This window comes from Prionailurus viverrinus, chromosome E3, assembly GCF_022837055.1.
Source record: "Prionailurus viverrinus isolate Anna chromosome E3, UM_Priviv_1.0, whole genome shotgun sequence".
Lineage (NCBI taxonomy): Eukaryota > Metazoa > Chordata > Mammalia > Carnivora > Felidae > Prionailurus > Prionailurus viverrinus.
Genome location: NC_062576.1, coordinates 38,909,943 through 38,931,569, shown reverse-complemented (window position 1 = coordinate 38,931,569; position 21,627 = coordinate 38,909,943). Strand labels below are relative to the sequence as shown.

General features: G+C 43.2%; 1 protein-coding gene across 7 annotated transcripts in view; it reads left to right on the top strand.

The window, feature by feature from the left end:
- Positions 1-21,627, top strand: part of DNASE1 (deoxyribonuclease 1) — a 57,832-nt gene that overhangs the window by 26,115 nt on the left and 10,090 nt on the right. For 3 of the 7 annotated variants that reach the window (XM_047837637.1, XM_047837635.1, XM_047837636.1), the window contains one exon: positions 17,366-17,871. In XM_047837637.1, the coding sequence (XP_047693593.1) occupies positions 17,552-17,871 (320 nt within the window). In that variant the 5' untranslated portion in view covers positions 17,366-17,551. Of the gene's footprint in view, positions 1-17,365; positions 17,872-19,742; positions 19,760-19,994; positions 20,145-21,627 lie in introns of those variants that run through there. The other 4 variants (XM_047837639.1, XM_047837641.1, XM_047837640.1 and 1 more) reach the window with 3 other exon arrangements.

The window sequence follows — 21,627 nt, the reverse complement described above, 5'->3', positions numbered from 1 at the left end:
TAAGAATTCTTTATGTATTCTGAATCCCAGATCCCAATTAGATAAATGATTTTCAAATATTTTTTCCCACTCTGTGGGTTGTCTTTTCATATTCTTGCTAGTGTACTTTGGAACACAAAAGTTGTTATGTCTGATTAAGTCCAGTTACCTCTATTTTCTTTCTTTGGTGATTTTGGTGTCATAGGTAAGAAATCACTGCCAAATCCAGTGTGCATCTTTTTCCTTATGTTTACTTCTGAGAGTTTTAAGGTTCTGTCTCACATTTAGGTCTAGAGTTTTGACTTAATTTTTGTTACAGAATGAGGCAGGGGTCTAACTTCATTCTTTTATGTGTGGATATCTAGTTTCCCCAGTACCATTTGTTGAAAAGACAGTCTTTTCTCCATTGATTGGTCTTGGCACTGTTATAGAAAACCATTTGACCTTGTACGTGGGGGTTTGTTTCTGGGCTATTCTATTCCATTGGTCTGTATGTCTGTCTTTAGGCTACTATTACACTGTTGTTGTTTTATTTTATTTTATTTTATTTTTTTCAACGTTTATTTCTTTTTGGGACAGAGAGAGACAGAGCATGAACGGGGGAGGGGCAGAGAGAGAGGGAGACACAGAATCGGAAACAGGCTCCAGGCTCTGAGCCATCAGCCCAGAGCCCGACGCGGGGCTCGAACTCACGGACCGCGAGATCGTGACCTGGCTGAAGTCGGATGCTTAACCGACTGCGCCACCCAGGCGCCCCAGCACTGTTGTTGTTTTAAAGCTTTTTAATTTATTTTGATAGAGCACGAGCAGGGGAGGGGCAGAAATAGAGGGAGAGAGAGAGAAACCCAAGCAGCACGATGTGGGTCTTGATCCCATAAACCTGTGAGATCATGACCTGAGCCGAAACCCAAGAGTCGGATGCTTAACCAACTGAGCTACTACAGTGTTTTGATTCCTTCAGCTTTGTACCAAGTTTCACAGTCAGGAAGTATGAGACCTCCAATTTTATCCTTCTTTTTCAAGATTGTTTTTGACTATTTAGGAGTTCCTTGAGATTCCATACGAATTTTAAGATAGAGTTTTCTGTTTTTCTAAAAAGCATTATTGAGATTTTGGTAGGGATTGCGTGAATCTGTAGGTCACATCTTCGTGTTAAGTCTTCCAGTCCATGAAAACACAGTGTCTTTCCATTTAGGTATGTATTCTCTAATTCCTTTCTGGATTGATTTGTACTTTTCGGTGCACATCTTTCACCTCCTTGGTTGTTTATTCTCAAGTATTTTAATTTTTTTGATTGTGAATGGAATTTTTTTCTTAATTTCCTTTTAGGATTGCTCATTGTTAATGTATAGAAATGTACTTGATCTCTATTGTTTTTCTGTTCTCTGTGGCCGCTGTACTCTAGTTCCTTCTTCCTGCTAGCTTTGGATTTAGTTTGCTTTACTTCTTTTATTTCCTTAAGGTGTAAAGTTAGGCTACTGCTTTGAAATTTTTCTTCTTTTTTAAAAGTAAACCTTGGGGCCCCTGGGTGGCTCAGTCAGTTGAGCGTCTGACTTTGGCTCAGGTCATGATCTCACGGTTCATGAGTTCGAGCCCCACGTCGGGCTGGCAGCTCGGAGCCTGGAGCCTGCTTAGGATTCTGTGTCTCCCTCTCTCCCTGTCCCTCCCCTGCTTGTGCGCACGCACTCTCTCTCTCTCTCTCTCTCTCAAAAATAAATAAATATATTGAAAAATAAATAAATAAATAAATAAATAAATAAAAGTAAACCTTTACAGCCATAAATTTCCCTCTAGCACTGCTTTTGCTGCACTGCCAAGTTTTGGTATGTTGTTTTCTCATTTTTATTTGTCTCAAGGTATTTTCTAATTTTCTTTGTGATTTCTTCTCTACTCAGTAGTTGTTTGAGGCCATGTTATTTAACTTCAAAACATTTGGAGATTTTCCAGTTTTCTTCTGCCTTTGTTTTCTAGTTTCATTCCATTGGAAAAGATACTGTCAGCCTTTTTATACTTTTTAAGACTTTTCTTGTGGTCTAACATGTGGGCTGTCCTGGAGAATGTCTCTGTGTGCACTTGAGAAAAATGTGTATTTGACTGTTTAGGGGTGGAGTGGTTTGGTCTGTAGATCCCTCTTAGATCTAAGTGGTCTGTAGTATTCTTCTCTTACTGTTTCCACAGTGAGCTTCTGTTTGGTCGTTCTGTCCATTATTGAAAGTGGGGGTATTGAAATCTCTGACTGTTATTCTCTAGAGCTATTTTTCTCTTGAATTCTTTCAATTTTGGCTTCATATATTTAGGGGCTCTCGTGTATGGTGCATGCCTGTTTAAAATTGTTACATCTTCTTGGGGAAGTGACTGTCATATAATGTCTTTTTTTTTTTTTTTTGAACGTTTACTTATTATTGAGAGACAGAGACACAGAGCATGAGCAGGGGAGAGGCCGAGAGATGGAGAGACACAGAATCTGAAGCAGGCTTCAGGCTCCGAGCTGTCAGCACAGAACCCGACGTGGGGCTCGAACTCACAAATTGCGAGATCATGACCTGAGCCAAAGTCGGATGCTTAACCCACTGAGCCACCCAGGCACCCCTTTGTTTCTTGTAATAGTTTTTTCTTGTAATAGTTTTTTTTTTTTTTTTTTTATGAAATTTATTGTCAAATTGGTTTCCATACAACACCCAGTGCTCATCCCAACAGGTGCCCTCCTCAGTGCCCATCACCCACTTTCCCCTCCCTTCCACCCCCCATCAGCCCTCAGTTTATTCTCAGTTTTTAAGAGTCTTCTTATGATTTGGCTCCCTCCCTCTCTAACTTTTTTTTTTCCCCTTCCCCTCCCCCATGGTCTTCTGTTAAGTTTCTCAGGATCCACATAAGAGTGAAAACATATGGTATCTTTCTCTGTATGACTTATTGCACTTAGCATAACACTCTCCAGTTCCATCCACGTTGTGACAAAAGGCCATATTTCATTGTTTTTCATTGCCAAGTAGTATTCCATTGTGTATATAAACCACAATTTCTTTATCCATTCATCAGTTCATGGACATTTAGGCTCTTTCCATAATTTGGCTATTGTTGAAAGTGCTGCTATAAACACTGGGGTACAGGTGCCCCTGTGCATCAGCACTCCTGTATCCCTTGGGTCAATTCCTAGCAGTGCTATCACTAGGTCATAGGGTAGATCTATTTTTAATTTTTTGAGGAACCTCCACCCTGTTTTCCAGAGCCGCTGCACCAGTTTGAATTCCCACCAACAGTGCAAGAGGGTTCCCATTTCTCCACATCCTCTCCAGCATCTGTAGTCTCCCGATTTGTTCCTTTTAGCCACTCTGACTGGCGTGAGGTGATATCTCAGTGTGGTTTTGATTTGTATTTCCCTGATGAGGAGTGACGTTGAGCATCTTTTCATGTGCCTGTTGGCCATCTGGATGTCTTCTTTAGAGAAATAAGTGTCTATTCATATTTTCTGCCCATTTCTTCACTGGATTGTTTGTTTTTCGGGTGTGGAGTTTGGTGAGTTCTTTATAGATTTTGGATACTAGCCCTTTGTCCGATATGTCATTTGCAAATGTCTTTTCCCATTCCGTCGGTTGCCTTTTAGTTTTGTTGATTGTTTCCTTTTGCAGTGCAGAAGCTTTTATCTTCATGAGGTCCCAGTAGTTCATTTTTGCTTTTAATTCCCTTGCCTTTGGAGATGTGTCAAGAAATTGCTGCGGCTGAGGTCAGAGAGGTTTTTTTCCTGCTTTCTCCTCTAGGGTTTTGATGGTTTCCTGTCTCACATTCAGGTCCTTTATCCATTTTGAGTTTATTTTTGTGAGTGGTGTAAGGAAGTGGTCTAGTTTCATCCTTCTGCATGTTGCTGTCCAGTTCTCCCAGCACCATTTGTTAAAGAGACTGTCTTTTTTCCATTGGATATTCTTTCCTGCTTTGTCAAAGATTAGTTGGCGATACTTTTGTGGGTCCAATTCTGGAGCCTCTGTTCCATTGGTCTATGTGTCTGTTTTTGTGCCAATACCATGCTGTCTTGATGATGACAGCTTTGTAGTAGAGGCTAAAGTCTGGGATTGTGATGCCTCCTGCTTTGGTCTTCTTCTTCAAAATTACTTTGGCTATTCAGGGTCTTTTGTGGTTCCATACAAATTTTAGGATTGCTTCTTCTAGCTTTGAGAAGAATGCTGGTGCAATTTTGATTGGGATTGCATTGAATGTGTAGATAGCTTTGGGTAGTATTGACATTTTAACAATATTTATTCTTCCAATCCATGAGCACAGAATGTTTTTCCATTTCTTTATATCTTCTTCAATTTCCTTCATAAGCTTTCTGTAGTCTTCAGCATACAGATCTTTTTTATTCCTAGGTATTTATTATTCTTGGTACAATTGTGAATGGGATCAGTTTCTTTGTCTTTCTTTTGCTTCATTATTAGTGTATAAGAATGCATCTGATTTCTGTACATTAATTTTGTATGCTGCGACTTTGCTGAATTCATGTATCAGTTCTAGCAGACTTTTGGTGGAGTCTATTGGGTTTTCCATGTATAATATCATGCCATCTGGAAAAAGTGAAAGCTTGACTTCATCTTTGTCAATTTTGATGTCTTTGATTTCCTTTTGTTGTCTGATTGCTGATGCTAGAACTTCCAACACTATGTTAAACAACAGCAGTGAGAGTGGACATCCCTGTCATGTTCCTGATCTTAGGGGGAAAGCTCTCGTTTTTTCCCCATTGAGGATGATATTAGCTGTGGACTTTTCATAAATGGCTTTTATGTTTAAGTGTGTTCCTTCTATCCCAACTTTCTCAAGGGTTTTTATTAAGAAAGAATGCTGAATTTTGTCAAATGCTTTTTCTGCATTCATTGACAGGATCATATGATTCTTATCTTTTCTTTTATTAATGTGATGTATCACATTGATTGATTTGTGAATGTTGAACCAGCCCTGCAACCCAGGAATGAATCCCACTTGATCATGGTGAATAATTCTTTTTACATGATGTTGAATTCAATTTGCTAGTATCTTATTGAGAATTTTTGCATCCATATTCATCAGGGATATTGGCCTGTAGTTCTCTTTTTTTTCTGGGTCTCTGTCTAGTTTGGGAGTTAAAGTAGTGCTGGCTTCATAGAATGAGTCTGGAAGTTCTCCTTCCCTTTCTATTTTTTGGAGCAGCCTGAGAAGTATAGGTATTATCTCTGCTTTAAATGTCTGGTAGAATTCCCCAGGGAAGCCATTTGGTCCTGGGCTCTTATTTGTTGGGAGATTTTTGAGAACTGATTCCATTTCTTCACTGGTTATGGGTCTGTTCAAGTTTTCTGTTTCTTCCTGCTTGAGTTTTAGAAGTGGGTGGGTACTTAGGAATTTGTCCATTTCTTCCAGGTTGTCCAGTTTGTTGGCATATAGTTTTTCATAGTAATCCCTGATAATTGCTTGTATTTCTGAGGGATTGGTTGTAATAATTCCATTTTCATTCATGATTTTATCTATTTGGGTCCTCTCCCTTTTCTTTTTGAGAAGCCTGGCTAGAGGTTTATCAATTTTGTTTATTTTTTCAAAAAACCAACTCTTGGTTTCATTGATCTGCTCTGCAGTTTTTTTAGATTCTGTATTGTTTATTTCTGCTCTGATCTTTATTATTTCTCTTCTTCTGCTGGGTTTGGGGTGTCTTTGCTGTTCTGCTTCTATTTCCTTTAGGTGTGCTGTTAGATTTTGTATTTGGGATTTTTCTTGTTTCTTGAGATAGGCCTGGATTGCAGTGTATTTTCCTCTCAGGACTGCCTTTGCTGCATCTCAAAGCGTTTGGCTTGTCGTATTTTCATTTTCATTTGTTTGCATAGATTTTTAAATTTCTTCTCTAATTGCCTGGTTGACCCATTCATTCTTTAGTAGGGTGTTCTTTAACCTCCATGCTTTTGGAGGTTTTCCAGACTTTTTCCTGTGGTTGATTTCAAGTTTCATAGCATTGTGGTCTGAAAGTGTGCATGGTATGATCTCAATTCTTTTATACTTATGAAGGGCTGTTTTGTGACCCAGTATGTGATCCGTCTTGGAGAATGTTCCATGTGCTCTCGAGAAGAAAGTATATTTTGTTGCTTTAGGATGCAGAGTTCTAAATATATCTTTCAAGTCCATCTGATCCAATGTATCATTCAGGGCCCTTGTTTCTTTATTGATCCTGTGTTGGCGCATAGACATTTATAATTGTTAGCTCTTCCTGATGTATAGACCCTGTAATTATATAATGCCCTTCTTCATCTCTTGTTACAGCCTTTAATTTAAGTCTAGTTTGTCTGATATAAGTATGGCTACTCCAGCTTTCTTTTGACTTCCAGTAGTATGATAGTTCTCCATCCCCTCACTTTCAATCTGAAGGTGTCCTCAGGTCTAAAATGAGTCCTTGTAGACAGCAAATAGATGGGTCTTGTTTTTTTGTCCATTCTGATACCCTGTGTCTTTTGGTTGGAGCATTTAGTCCATTTACATTCGGTGTTATTGTGGAAAGATGTGGGTTTAGAGTCATTGTGGTGTCTGTAGGTTTCATGCTTGTAGTGATGTCTCTGGTACTTTGTGTTCCCTGAACATTTCACTCACAGAGTCGTCCCCCTTAGGATCTCTTGTAGGACTGGTTTAGTGGTGATGAATTCCTTCATTTTTTGTTTCTTTGGGAAGACCTTTATGTCTCCTTATATTTTGAATGACAGACTTGCTGGATAAAAGATTCTCGTCTTGTAATAGTTTTTTACTTAAAGTCTATCCTGTTTGGTGTTAGTATAGTCAACCCATCTCTCGTTCAGTTATTGCTTGTTGGAGATATCTTTTCCCATCATTTAATATTCAACCTGTTTGTGACTTTAGATCTCAAGTGCATTTCTTGTTGAAAGGATATACTTAGAACATTTTGTTTTGAAATCTTTATTTAGAGAGAGAGAGTGCAAATGAGGGAGGCCAGAGAAAGAAGGAGAGAAAGAATCCCAAGAAGGTTCCATGCTGCCAGCAAAGAGCCCGAACATGGGGCTCAATCTCCCAAACTGTGAGATCATGAATCAAGAGTCACAGGCCTAACCGACTGAGCCACCTACGTGCCCCTGGTTTTGTTTTTTTAAGCCATTCTGCCAATCTGTGCCTTGTGATTAGGGAGATTAATCTGTAATTGCTGATAAAGAAGGGCTTACTTTTTTTTTTTAATGTTTATTTTTGAGAGAGAGACAGAGCATGAGTGGGGGAGGGACAGAGAGAGAGGGAGACACAGAATCTGAGGCAGGCTCCAGGCTCTGAGCTGTCAGAACAGAGCCCGATGTGGGGCTTGAACTCACAAACAGTGAGATCATGACCTGAGCCCAAGTCAGATGCCTAACCAACTGAGCCAGTCAGGTGCCCCGGTAGGGCTTACTTACTGTATATCTTACAACTTTCTTTGTCCCTTAATTCTCCTTATTCCTTAATTATGGCCTTCCTTTGTGTTGGGTTGATTTTTTTTGTGGTGACATGTTTTGATTCCTCTCTTACTTTCTTTTGTGTATAGTCTCTGTGTTTTCTTTGTAGTTACCATGGAGATTACAGGTAACATCCTAAAGTTTAATGATCTAATTGTATTGATATCAACTTCAATTGCATACAAAAATTGTACTTCTATATATCTCTGTCTCTCTCTTCATTTTGTTATTGATGCCACAATTACACACGTACACACTAACACAGGTTTATAATTATTTTTATGTATGTCTTCTAAATCCTCTAGAATAGAAAAAGTGGGATTTTACAAATCAAACTTGGAATAATACTGAGGTTTATATTTATGTATTTACCTTTACCTTCAGCTGTATCTTCATATAGCTGCAAGCTACTGTCTAGTGTACTTTGCTTTCAACTTGAAGGATTTCCTTTTGCATTTCTTTCAGGACAGATCTAGTGGTAACAGACTCCTTCAGCTTTTGCTCATTTGGGAATGTCTTAATTTCTCCCTTAGTTTTGAAGAACAATTTAGCCAGATATAGAATTCTTGGTTAATAGTTTTTTTTTTTCTTTCAGCACTTTAAATATGTCATCACACTGCCTTCTGGCGCCAAGGTTTCTGTTGAGAAATTGACTGATAATCTTATTGAGGATCTCTTGCACATGACAAGTCTCTTCTCTCTTGTTGTTTCCAGGATTCTCTGTTTTTGTCTTTTGCCGACTTATTTGATTATACTGTGTCTTATTGTAGATCTCTTGAGTTTATCCCACTCTTAATTCATTGAGCTTCTTGGATTTATTGTGTCATGCCTTTCTGCATATTTGGGAAGAGTTTAGCCATTATTTCTTTAATCTTTCTGTCCCTTTCTCTCTTCCTTTTTGGGACTTCTTTGGCTCTTTGAGCATATTTAAGACAACTGTTTTTTTTTTTTTTTTTAATTTTTTTTTCAACGTTTATTTATTTTTGGGACAGAGAGAGACAGAGCATGAACGGGGGAGGGGCAGAGAGAGAGGGAGACACAGAATCGGAAACAGGCTCCAGGCTCTGAGCCATCAGCCCAGAGCCTGACGCGGGGCTCGAACTCACGGACTGCGAGATTGTGACCTGGCTGAAGTCGGACGCTTAACCGACTGCGCCACCCAGGCGCCCCAAGACAACTGTTTTAAAGTCTTTGTCTAGTAAGTCTTACATTTGTCAATCTTCCATAATGATTTTTGCCAACTTTATTTTTTAAAGTTTGAGAGAGATTGGTGGGGCGGGGAAGTGGTAGAGAAAGAGTGGGAGAGAATCCCAAGCAGGCTCCGTGCTGTCAACATGGAGCCTAGTGTGGCGCTCTAACCCACCCACCATGAGATCACGATCCACGCTGAAACAAGAGTCAGATGCTTAACCAATGGAGCCACCCAGGTGCCGCTCTAATTGATTTTTTGAATAGACCATCTTCTCTTGTTTCTTTGTACACCTTTTGTTTTTGAAAATAAGGTATTTGAGACAACAGCCACCTTTCCTGTCCTTGCAGACTGGCTCTGTGTCTGGTCAGTCCTTCACTGATTTTGGTGGACTTGATCTGAGCTTAGGGATCAGTCCAAGGTGAAAGTTTAAGGCTGGGTTTTGCCTGGGTCTCTGTGTGACTTTTTCAGTTTCTCCATATACACAGCTGTTTTTGAGTGTCTTATCTTCCTAACGAGTCTTGTCTCCAGGTTCTCTTTTTGGCAGAGATTGTATATTATATGTCTCCACTTAGAAAAGTGAGTAATGTTGAAGAAGTTACTCACTGTTCCTAGTTTGCTGAGTATTTTTTTATTTTTTTTTTTATTTAAAAAAAAATTTTTTTTCAACGTTTTTTATTTATTTTTGGGACAGAGAAAGACAGAGCATGAACAGGGGAGGGGCAGAGAGAGAGGGAGACACAGAATCGGAAACAGGCTCCAGGCTCTGAGCCATCAGCCCAGAGCCTGATACGGGGCTCGAACTCACGGACCGTGAGATTGTGACCTGGCTGAAGTCGGACGCTTAACCGACTGCACCACCCAGGTGCCCCGCTTGCTGAGTATTTTTTAAATTGAATGGGTGTTGAATTTTGTGAAATGCTTTCTTTTGCGTCTATTAATATGATCAAATTTTTTCCTTGGGCCTGTTGATGTGATGATTTATCTTAATTGATTATTGAATGCTGAACAAGTCTTGTGATAACTGGAATAAATTCCACTGGGTCATGATGTATAATTCTTTTTAGACATTGTTTGGATTTGAATTGTCAAGCATTTTTATATCTGTGGTTTTCCTTTCTTGTAAAGACTTTCTCTGGTTTTGGCATTAACGTAATACTGACATCACAGAATTACTTAGGAAGTATTCCCTCTGCTCCTATCGTCTGAAAGAGACTATAGAGAACTGATATAATTTCTTAAATGTCTGGTAGAATTCACCACTGACCCGAAATGGGCCTGATAATTTTGTTTTGGAAAGTTGTTGTTGATAGAATTTCTTTATTAGAGGCCTACTCAGGTTCTCTGTTTCTGCTTGTGTGAGTTTTGGCAGATTGTGCTTTCAAGAAATTGGTTAATTTCCTCTAAGTTACCAAATTTGTGGGCATAGAGTTATTTATAATATTTTTTATTATCTTTTTTTTTTAATTTTTAATGTGTGTGTGGTTTTTTTTTTTTTTTTTTTTTTTGTTTTTTTTTTTGAGAGAGAGAGCATGAGCAAGGGAGGGACAGAGAGAGAGGGAGAGAAAGAATCTGAAGCAGGCTCCAGGCTTTGAGCTGTCAGCACAGAGTGCGATGTGGGGCTTGAACTCACGAACGGTGAGGTCATGACCTGAGCCAAAGTCGGATGCTTAGCCGACTGAGCCACCCAGGAGCCCCATTTTTTTATTATCTTTTTGATGTTCATAGTGTCTGTAGCCGTGTTTCCTCTTTCATTTTGCCTATTAGTAATATGCATCTTCTGGTTTCCTTAGTTAGCCTGGCTTGAGGTTTATAATTCTTTTCATCTTTTCATAGAAGCAAGTTTTGGATTCTTGAATTTCTCTATTGATTTCTTATTTTCAGTTTCATTGATTTCTGCTCTAATTTTTATTATTTTTCTTCTGCTTGCTTTGGAATTAATTTGCTCTTCTTTTCTTAAACTGGAAGCCTAGATTACTGATTGTAGACGTTTTTGAATACATGAAGTCAATACAATAAGTTTCCCTCTAAGCACTGCTTTAACTGCATCTCACAAATTTTGATCATTTGTATTTTAATTTTCATTTAATTCAAAATATTTCTTTTTTTTTCCTTTTCCAAGGTATTTTATACTTACTGGCTTTCAAAATATTTCTTAATTTGTCTTGAAATTTCTTCTTTGTTCTATGTGTTATTTGGAAGTGTGTTGTTTAACACCCAAGTATTTGAGGATTTTCTAGCTATTTTTCTGTTACTGATTTCAAGTTGAATTCTCTTGTGAATTGAGAGCACACATTGCATGATTTTTATTCTTTTTTCTTACACACACGCACGCACACACATATATATACGTGTATATATATATATATATATATATTTTTTTTTTTTTTTTTTTTTTTTTGAGAGGGAGAGAGAGAGAGAAAGGGAAGGGCAGAGAGAGAGGGAGAGAGAGGATCCCAAGCAGGGTCCAATCTGACCGCACAGAGCCCGACATGGGGCTTGAACTCATGAGCCGTGAGATCATGACCGGAGCCAGAAATCAAGAGTCAGACGCTTAACTGACTGAACGAACCACCCAGGCGTGCCTTATCTGCCCCTCATTATTTTTATTCTTTTTAAAAATTTTATTTATTTGTTTATTTTGAGATAGAATGCAAGAGGGGCAGAGAGAGGGAGTGAGAGAGAATTCTAAGCAAGTGCCACACTCGTAGTGCAGAGCCTGATGTGGAGCTTGAACCCATGAGCCATGAGATCATGACCTGACCTGAAATCAAGAATGGGGCTCTTTAACCTGCTGAGCCACCACGGCGCCCCCACGATTTTTATTCTTTTAAGTTTCTTAAGATGTGTTTTGTGGCCCAAATGTGGTCTATGTTGGGGAATGTTCTGTGTAAGCTTGAGAAGAATGCACATTGAGTTGTTTGATAAAGTAGTCTATACATGTCTGTTGTATCCAGTTGAGTGATGATGATGTTGAGTTCAGCTTATGTTGTCACTGGTTTTCTGCCTGTTGGATCTATCCATTTCTGATAGGTGTTGAAGTCTGCTCTAGTGGATTCATCTGTTTATTCTTGAAGTTCTGTCAGTTTTCCCCCTCATATTTTGAAGCTCTGTTGTTAGATGCATGCACATTAAGGATTATTATGTCTTCTTGAAGGATTGATCTCTTTATCATTATGTAATTCTCCTTTCTGTCTCTGATAATTTTTATTGCTCCGAAGTCTGTTCTGTCTGAAATTAATATAACTACTCCAGCTTTATTTTGATTAGTGTTAACATGGTATGTATTTGTCATTTTACTTTTAGTCTATGTGTATCTCTATATTTAAAGTGGGTTTCTCGAAGACATCACATAGTTGGCTATTGTTTTTTGATTCGCTCTGACCATTTCTGTCTTTTTTTTTAAAGTTATTTATTTATTTACTTATGTATGTATGTGTGTACGTAAGTAAGTAAGTAATTTCTGCACCCAATGTGGGGTTCAAACTCATGACCCTGAGATGAAGAGGTACATGCTCTTCGAACTAAATCAGCCAGGTGCCCCTGACAATCTCTGCCTCTTAAGTACTATGTTTAGACCGTTGACATTTAAAGTGATTATTGATACAGTTGGATTGGATTAATAACTGCTATAACTTTTATTGTTTTTTATTTATGGCCTTTGGTTTCAGTTTTGTCTTCCACTCTTTTTCTGCTTTCTCTGGCTTTAATTGAACATCTTAAAGACTACATTTTCCCACTCTCTTAGCATATCATACTTAAAACAAAAACAAAAACAGCCAAACCTCTTTTTAAGTGTTTGCCCTTGAATTGACAGTATGTATCTGCAGCTAGTCCAAGTTCACTTTCAAATCCACTTACAAATAGTGCTATACCACTTTATGGGTAGTGCAGGTACCTTATACCCTAACTCCTTCCTCCTGCCCCTTATGACATTCTCATTCACTTGACTTGTACAGAAGCTGAAATTACTGCATACATTGTTGATGTTATTATTTTGAACAAACTGTTAAGCATTAGGTCAGTTTAGAATAAGAAAAATAAAATATTTTACCACCATTTATTTCTTCTTTAACACTCTTCTTTGTGTAGGTCTGTGTTTTTGACCTTTGTCTGTTTCCTTCTTTCTGAAGAATTTCTTTTAACATTTTTTGGTAGATATAAGTCTACCCTGTAACAAATACCCTTAATTTTTAAAAATTAAAAAAAATTTGTATATTCCCTTAATTTTTGTTCATCTGATAAAGTCTTGAAGAATTTCTCTTTATATATATTTTTTTCTTTCAACACCATAAGTATTTCCTCCATTCTTAAATGGTTTCTGATGAGAAAGGCCAATGTGCTTCTTATTCTTGCTTCTCTGTCAGTAAGGTTTCTCCACCACTGCCTTCTTTTATGATTGTCTTTGATTTTCTGCAGTTCAAGTATGATATTCATAGGTACGGATTTTTTATATTTATAATTTTTAAATATATATTTGGTGTCCTAACAACATTAAAAAATTAAAAAAAAATTTTTTTTAATGTTTTATTATTTATTTTTTGAGAGAGAGACTGAGCATGAGCAGGGGAGGGGCAGAGAGAGAGAGAGAGGGAGATAGAGAATCCGAAGCAGGCTCCAGGCTCTGAGCTGTCAGCACAGAGCCTGACACAGGGCTCAAATCCGCAAACGACAAGATCATGACCTGGGCCGAAGTCGGACACTTACCCGACTAAGCCACCCAGGTGCCCCTATATTTGATGTTCTGGGAGCTTCCTGGATCTACTATTAATTTTGGAAAAGTCTCAGTCATTGTTGGGTCACATATTTGTCTTGTTCCTTTCTCTCTTTCTTCTTTTTCCAATGCAGATAGATACACGTTCTGTAAATGTCCCACAGCTCTTAGGTTTTCTGTTCTGTCCTTTTCATTCTCTTTTCTGTTTGCATTTCAGTCTTGAAAGTTGCACTGGCATTTCCTCAAACTCATTGGTTGTTTTCTTGGCTGGGCCTAGTGTGTTGATGAGCCCATCAAAAGCGTTCTTTATTAAGATTTTTGTTGGTTGCTAGCGTTTCCTTTTGATTCTTCCTTAGAGTCTCTCTCTCTCTGCTTAGTTTGCGTGGGGTCCACTTTCTCCATTAGAGCTCTAGCATCTTAATCAGAGTTGCTTTAAATTTCATATCTGACAATTCCAACATTTCTGCCAGACCAGTCCGATTCTCTGCTTGCTCTGTCTCCTCAAAGTCTTGTGTTTCTTATGTTAATATGCTTTGGAATTTTTTGAAAGCCAGACATGCTGCATTGGGTAAAGGGACCAAGATGAGTATGCCTGAGTGTGAGTTTGTGTGTTTACCTGGCTGGGAGTTTGGTTGTGTTTACTGTTTGCTCCAGCATGTCAGAGCTAAAATTTCCTCTGATGTCCTTGGTTTTGTCCCCTCTGTTGTCTTTGAGTTTCCCTAGCGATTTCTGAAGTAAGGTCTGAGAAGTGCAGCTTTTTAGTTGTCTGCCCGTTATTGTATGCGAGCCCTGTGATGTTGGCAGAAGTGATCTCTAGTTCTGTGATTAGGTCTCAGTCTTTTCGTGAGCCCGTGGTCTTTACAAGTGCTATTTGGTTTTGGGTTTTACCCCCCTCTTAAGTGAAACAAGAAGGTGGCAGAGGTCTGGGGTTGGCCATCTTCCTTCCCCAAAGTCGGACAGGCTCTGGTGAAGTCTACGCTAGGCTCTGGTAAAACCATTTCCCTTGGGGACAGGCCTTGTTAGGAAGAGGATGCTCTGGGCCTATCTCAAAATGGCTCCTTTACCCCCCCTGAGCATGAAGCCTCAGTTTTGTTCTCTGACCTTCATTGTGAGAACCTGGCAGGACTTCTGGAGGTAAAACTCATAAAAGTATGAGGGTCCCCCTAAGAATGGGCCCTTCCCTTCTTATTCTCAGTGCTTGGACCGTGTTGGATCCTGTGACTTCAGTTCTCTGATGGATCTAAAAAGAGTTATTTTTCAGTTTGTTTAGCTTTTTTCTTATCGTAGGGATGGTGGTGACAGCCCCCAAGCTCCTTACATGCCAGACTGGAAAGTGAAGGTTCCTTGCTTTCATTTTTAAAAGATTTTTTTGATAAATAAAAAGAATTCCAGTTGACCTCTTTACCCCCTTTGAGTGTTTTAAAGATGTCATTCCATTATCCTCTGACTTACAGCAGAAGTTGCTTGTCATTCCTATCTTTATCTACACATAATGTGCCTTTTTTTTTTTTAATGTTTATGAGCAGTTTATTCAGTTCACTATAGCAGGCAAGTTCCCAGGAGAATGCACAGATACAAGCGAGGTGCCCTTGGGTTGATGCAGGAGCCAGGAAGTCACATGGGACTGACTGGGCATCAGGCAAGGAGGGGGCACCAAGGTTTGAGAGTCAGACCCAGCCCTAGACCCTGAGCTGCAGGGTGGGCTAATGTCCTGAGGCTCACCTCGCTGCCTCACAGCCGCCCTGCCCCCCTTCCTTCTCACAGCGGGGTGCCATGCAGGGCGTGTCTTCAACACAATGCCGTTTCAGTGATGGCAGGGGAACAGATACTACAGAATATCTGGGTGGCTCAGTCGGTTGAGCATCCGACTCTTGATCTCAGCTCAGGTCGTGATCTTGCATTTGGTGGGATCGAGCCCCACATCGGACTCCGTGCTGACAATATGGAGCCTGCTTGGGATTCTCTGTCTCTCACCTGCTCACACACTTTCTCTCTCAAAATAAATAAATAAACATTTAAAAAAAATATATAGCAAAGGAATCAGTAGTACTTATAAATAGTAGAGAGTTCTCTTACTGGGAATCAGAAAAATAACAAAATAAGGCACAACCTGTTATCGGTACAGATTTATGTCAGGCAGTAGTGTTCTTTCTGGAAGGCACAAATTGGAAATCTGATTACCTAGAAGTTTAAAAGGTGGTTCTGAAGATGTCATATGACAGGGAGAGAGCTAACTGGGAGGAGATTTCCTTAACTGGAATTAATGGCAGTTAATAGGACAACGTGATTTCTGGGTTATGACATTCCGGAACTTAAGAAGTCCCCTTCCTCAGGCACATGGCAGTCAGTGGAGGCGCGGGGCCGAGTGTGGGCCGGTGGCCACACTTTAAGTTTGGAGTACTTATGACAACAAAGGCATGTTTCCTAGAAATGAAACTTTACAGTAACAAAATAATCACTTTAGATACAACAGTAAATGAGCTCGAGAGTGTAACAGGTTCTAAGATAGTTTGAAGGGGTTCTAGAACAGCAGGCTGGAGTTTCACTGGTCCTTCTCAGGGAAACGTTCCACAAGACGGTGGCGATGTTGGTGGCGGCCACAAGGACAGTGTCTTTCGCCCGTGTCTTTTGATTCTTCCACCAATATTGTCTCTTCAGCTCGGCAGCATTTGTTTCAAATCGGGACGCTCCTGCCTGCAGTGCGTCTCCTCGATCCTCTGGTTCTGAGAGTTTCTGATCTCTTTCCAGCCCCTTATCCACATCGACTCTCCTCTACCCGGCTGTGTGTCTGCCCAGGTCTCCGGTTACGGCTGGAGGCAGCAGTTGACCCTGCAACTGTAGACATTTGGTGGCGGCAGTGATGGTCTGCAACGCTGGCAGTGGGACTGAGGCCGGGTCCACACCTAATGTGCTTTTTTAAAAACCTGGCTTTGGGGCGCCTGGGTGGCGCAGTCGGTTAAGCGTCCGACTTCAGCCAGGTCACGATCTCGCGGTCTGTGAGTTTGAGCCCCGCGTCAGGCTCTGGGCTGATGGCTCAGAGCCTGGAGCCTGTTTCCGATTCTGTGTCTCCCTCTCTCTCTGCCCCTCCCCCGTTCATGCTTTGTCTCTCTCTGTCCCAAAAATAAGTAAACGTTGAAAAAAAAAAATTTAAAAACCTGGCTTCTTTAAGGGCTTTTTTTTTTTTTTTCTTTAACACTGGTTTTCACCAGTTTGATTATGATGTCCCTTGGTGGTGGTCTCTTGAGATTTATTCCCCCGTGGGTTTTACCGAGCTTCTTGGATCTGTGAGTTTATAGTCTTGATCATATTTAGGAATTTTTGCTTTATCTCTTTAGCTATTGTTTCTCCTTTTGCTCTTTTTCTGAGTAGTGTCAGAGCTGCCCTTGGGCTGCAGTTAATTTAGCCCGATCAGGGGTGACACCCTTCGGAGGAGTCCCCCAGCACCCTGTGGATTAGGAGGCCTTTCTCCCGTGGCTTGTGGAAACACCAAGTAGTCTCATCCCGGTGTGAGCCCTGGGGGTTGTTGCATCCACTCCTTTCCAGGGAGTCTTGCCGTGGCCTCTGGGCATAGTTTGTCTCCCACGGGTGCAGGTTTGTCCTCTGCCGAAGACTCAAGGGGACCCTCCTCATATCCTGGAGCACCGTCCAACATGCAGCCTTCTTTCCCACCACTCGCCCCGCACAGTCTTGCTGCCTCCTTGACCTCTCAACTCTGTCTCTTCCACTGAGGGAGACGCCTGGCTGTGTCTCCGCTTCCCTCCCTGCACCAGGGCCCCGAAACCACAATGGCTGTGGCTGGTGCGGTTGCAGGGCTCAGGCTGGTGGTTTCCCTTCTCGCTGGGATCACTGTTGTCTAGTGACTGGAAACCATCACATCGTCTCTTGTCCAGTTTTCCTGTTGTTCAAGGGTCCCTGTTACTCTGTGTTGAATGAGCTTATCACCAAACAAATGAAACAGCCTGTCAGGAGCTTTATGAGGTTCAGAACAGGTGGGGCCTTCCGGCTAAGCCGACTGTTGGTTAACACTCCCTTGTTTCCTCTGTTAACCAGTCACACTGCGAATGGGAACCGGGAAGATGGTGCAGATTGGAAGACAGCGATGTGGCAGCCCGGGGTCGGCCCCACATCGAGCTCACGTTTACCGGCCTCTCTGCTTGTGTCCTTGCTGGGCTGACGCGCCTGCGAGGATCATTGCCTCCTGACAGGAGCTTGAGCAAAGAAGGGAGCTGAACACCCATGTACTCGCAGCTGCAGGGTCCCCACCCTGCGTCTGTGGCCTACCATGACTCCAGCAGTGTGCGGGCGACGGGGAGCCGGACCGGACAGGCCACCTACCTCCGGGCACTCTCGCCTTGGCCTGGACTCCTCCCTGGTCTCTTGGGGCCACCTCTACTTCTGCCTGAGGTGCTGGCCACAGCTGCAGCTGGGTGGAGATGGCCGGCGGGGCTGTACTGCCCTGGTACACTTGCCCTGGGAGGCGGGGCACTGATCCTGACCGCCAGCTGCGCTTCCTTGTGGGCAGCAAGAGGGGGAGTCTGGAAGGCCAGCCTTGCAAGGTGAGTGGACGTGTTTTCTGAACTGGTGTAGATGTGGGGTGAGAACCAGTGTTGCTCCCCAGAGCCCAGAGCCTGCACTTCCTGAGGAGGCAGAGGTCTCTGTTCTCCTCCTAGAGGCACCTTCCTATTCCCACAGCCAGGACTCTCCTGGCCTCAGGCTCTGCTCTGGGGTGGTGCCGGGACCTCTGGGAAGAGTGGTGGCAGCACCCTGAGTCCCGTAGGGCCCCCACATTCAGGGTCCGGGACAGGCAGGTCCCCTGGGGAGCCCCATGCTCGTGGGGGTCTGGGGCAGGATGAGTGCATCATCCTTCACTCTTGGCAGGTCTGAGGAGGCGTCTGTCCTGGTGGCCAGTTAAGGGCGAGGGCTGAGGCGCTAAAGGGTGGGTGGTTTAATGGGAGCCTTTCTCACATGACTAAGCCCCATGGGCTCTCGCTGTATGCGTCCCTACCCCTAAGGGAAGGGTTCACATATGGGAACATTCCAGATCGAAGCTTCCTGGGGGATGGGAAACGCCAAGGGGAGCTTGGGGATGGTGGTCTCCTTCACACTGGCAGAGCCACATTGCCTGAATGTCCTACCGTCTAAGGTCCAGAGATGTTCAGAGATGGAAGGTGGACAGAGGCTGGGGACTAGTGGACACAGACAGAGGAAAGACATGGGGTCAGCCCTCTCAACTGGCCCATCCAGGAAGGATTGGGCAGAGTTAGAAAAGACACACTGTTACTTTGGACTCAGACCTGAGGGTCTGTGGTGAGCCCTGCGCTGTGTTGTGGGGCCCCCTGGTTCTTGTGAGGGTCCTGCTGGGCTCAGGCACAGGCAGCCCCCTCCTCTCCACGGAGATAGGCCCACACCAGCTACTCTCTGGTCTGCTGTCTGAGAGTCCTGAGCCTTTGCCTGGGACTTCTGTGACAGGCTGGATTGGTTCTGGCCGTGCTTTACCCAAGTGTAATACTTGAGGTAATACTGATGGCTCCCAAGCCCACAGGAGCCTCCCTGCCCTCCCATTAGGAGCTGTAACTTTGGTGCCCCCTTAACGCCCTTGATTAAATGTCTCCATCCCATAAGGGTTTGGGATGTGTAGGCCGAGGACCCCGGCCTAGTGGCAGAAGCCTGTCCCTTTACTCATGTGTCAGAGAGGACCAGGTCAGGCCCCTTTTGAGATGCTCACACTCGGCTGGGGACAGCCAGAGCAGCTGGAGAGGGTGGGAGCATCTAACATCATTGTTCTGTCACGAAGGCCCCTCTGACGCTCATCTTTTCATTTAGCAAGTAGTTGGTGAGAGAGAACCTTCCGCAGGTCAGGCCTTGTTTACCTGATGCTGCTACATAAGCCCCAGCTCTCGGGGGACCACATCTTGGGAGACGGACAGTACATTGGATGTGAAGGGTGGTAAGACAAAAATAAGCAGCATAGAGGGACAAAACATGTTGACTTAAATAGGGTACTAGGTAGGGTGATATCTGGGCAGAGGCTTGAATGAAGAGAGGGGTGAGCTCTTTGGCCATCTGGAGGCAGAATGCTCAGGTGGAGGAACTGTGCAAAGGCCCTGAGGCAGGAGCCCATTTGGGAAAGTTGAAACTGTCAACATGTGACAAACCATAATGTTAGTAGATAAGCCCCACGGCCAGCCCTAGGCAGGAGGCACGGCAGATAAGTTGTACGTCTTATCAGAAACCAGCACTGCCCAACCGGCCAAGAGGGCAGAGTCCCCAGGGAGGAGGCAGGCCTGGAGCTGGCAGTCGGCAGGCCTCATTGCTCCTTCTCTGAGTGAGGTGGTAGACCTTAGCTGAGGATACACACTCTTGTTCTCTGAGAAGCTACAGAATGAGCTTCTAGAATGTAGAATTGCCATGTCCTGCTGCCATCCTCACTGTAGGACTGGGCTGGTAAGGACAGATACCATAGGGTTCAGATAAGGATACAGAGGTTTCAGCCCCAGTGACTCTTGCTCGGGGAGAGGGGAATGGCCTGTGTTTGTCTCTCATTGGTTGGCATACTTCTGCACAGGGACACGTATGGCTTAGAGATGTCCATACTGCCTGTGCTGGCCAGACCAGCTTGCCTGGTTATCAACCCACATCCTGTCCTCACACTACTCTCCATTCCGATGACTCATTCCAGGTAGCGAAAATAGACTGCTTCTGGCCATCGAGTAGTTCACAGCTGACCAGTGCCTGCTAAGGACTCAGGAACTGGCTATAATTCTGAGAGGAGCTGCTTCAGGAGCTGAAGAGCTTCCTTGGCAGCCACGACTCAGAGGAGTTCGGGGAGGTGAGCCTACTTCTTGCACTGGACTTTCTCCTTGGGGCTGGGCAGGGGGAGCTGCTGGGAGAAGCCCCGAGAGCCCCGTATACTCTCATGTGGCTGGAGAGACTGACCTGGGGCTCTGGGCCTGCTAAGGCAGCAGAGCCCCGAGAGGAAGGAGGCCAGAGACGCGAGGTTGATGCTCAGCAGTGGTTCCCTATTGAGGCATAAGTCAAGCAAGGGAAGCAGAAAGTGGCTGGAAAGCAGAGCAGGATTGTTGGCAGTTTCGTGGTATTAGGGCAGAGTTCAGAGCCTCTCAAGGAGAAACGACATGAGAAACACCAGGCTCTTGGCTGGGACCCTTTTGGGGGGCACCCTGGGTGTGGGGGAAATCCACAAGTCAATGGGACTTTATAAGGACCGTGGATGAGCTAAGCATCACTTGCTTGATTCCTTGACTGTCCTGGCTGACCCTCTGTCGTTCTGTCATACACCGTGCCTGATGCCGAGAGAGTTCGAGTCTGGTTACCACGCACACTGAAAAACAGGACCAGTGGGTGGGTGACAGACCCCACAGAGATTAAGATACTGGCGTTATCAGACACAGATCTTAACTGATTAACATATTAAAGAAAATAGATAAGATGCAGAGTATCACAGAATGAGAATTCATAAAAAATTAAATCAAAAATCAAAAACGGGAAAGTATGATAATGAGAATTTAAAATTCAGTAAGCGGATTTAACGGCAGATTAGAGACGGCTGAAGAAACCAGTAGTGAGCTGGAAGATAGATCAGTAGAAAATACCCGTGCAAACATCCCCGCGGCTAGCTCACATAGTCCGGTGAGCTTCCTTCCTGGTTCCTCAGGGCCCTGCTGGTCTCTTCTGTAGACCCCTAGCCTTGAGCGAGGTGAGCGGTCCTGCCGAAGAAGGTTCTTGGTGCTTGGAGAAATTGAGGGGTCTTTGGAATTTGCGGAACATACTTCCATGCAGCTTTGTTGGAAATACTGCTAGCATGTTGAGTCTAATCAGTAGAGCTGTGAGGCTAGTGAAATCTTTAGGGGCCTCGGATTCATCATCAAGAACAGGAGCGTGTATTTATGGGCTTGGGCTAAAGGTATGCTAATGTCTCCAACGTGCGCCTTAGAAACTGCCTTTTAGTAAAGTCATCTGTTTGTTTGCTTCTCTCCTGAATGTGGCGTGCAGAAAGTCATTGAGGACTGGGGGCACTGGGGAAACTGAGGCTTGTCTGATCTCCCAGGGGGGCACATGTACACTGTTAAGGCCTCACATCATGGAACTTGGGTGCCGCCTGTTCTGGTCATGTGATGGGCATGTCGTGGGCACGGCCAGGGGTGAGGACGCGGGGACCGGGCCACAGCTGAGCGTGACTGATGCTGTTTTGAATTGTGGCAGTTTAGATGGATGTTGTTCTGAGTTTTCCACCCTGGGTTAATGGCTTCTTTGTAATGAACAAATAAATTCAGGACGGATGGTGAGGTAAGACA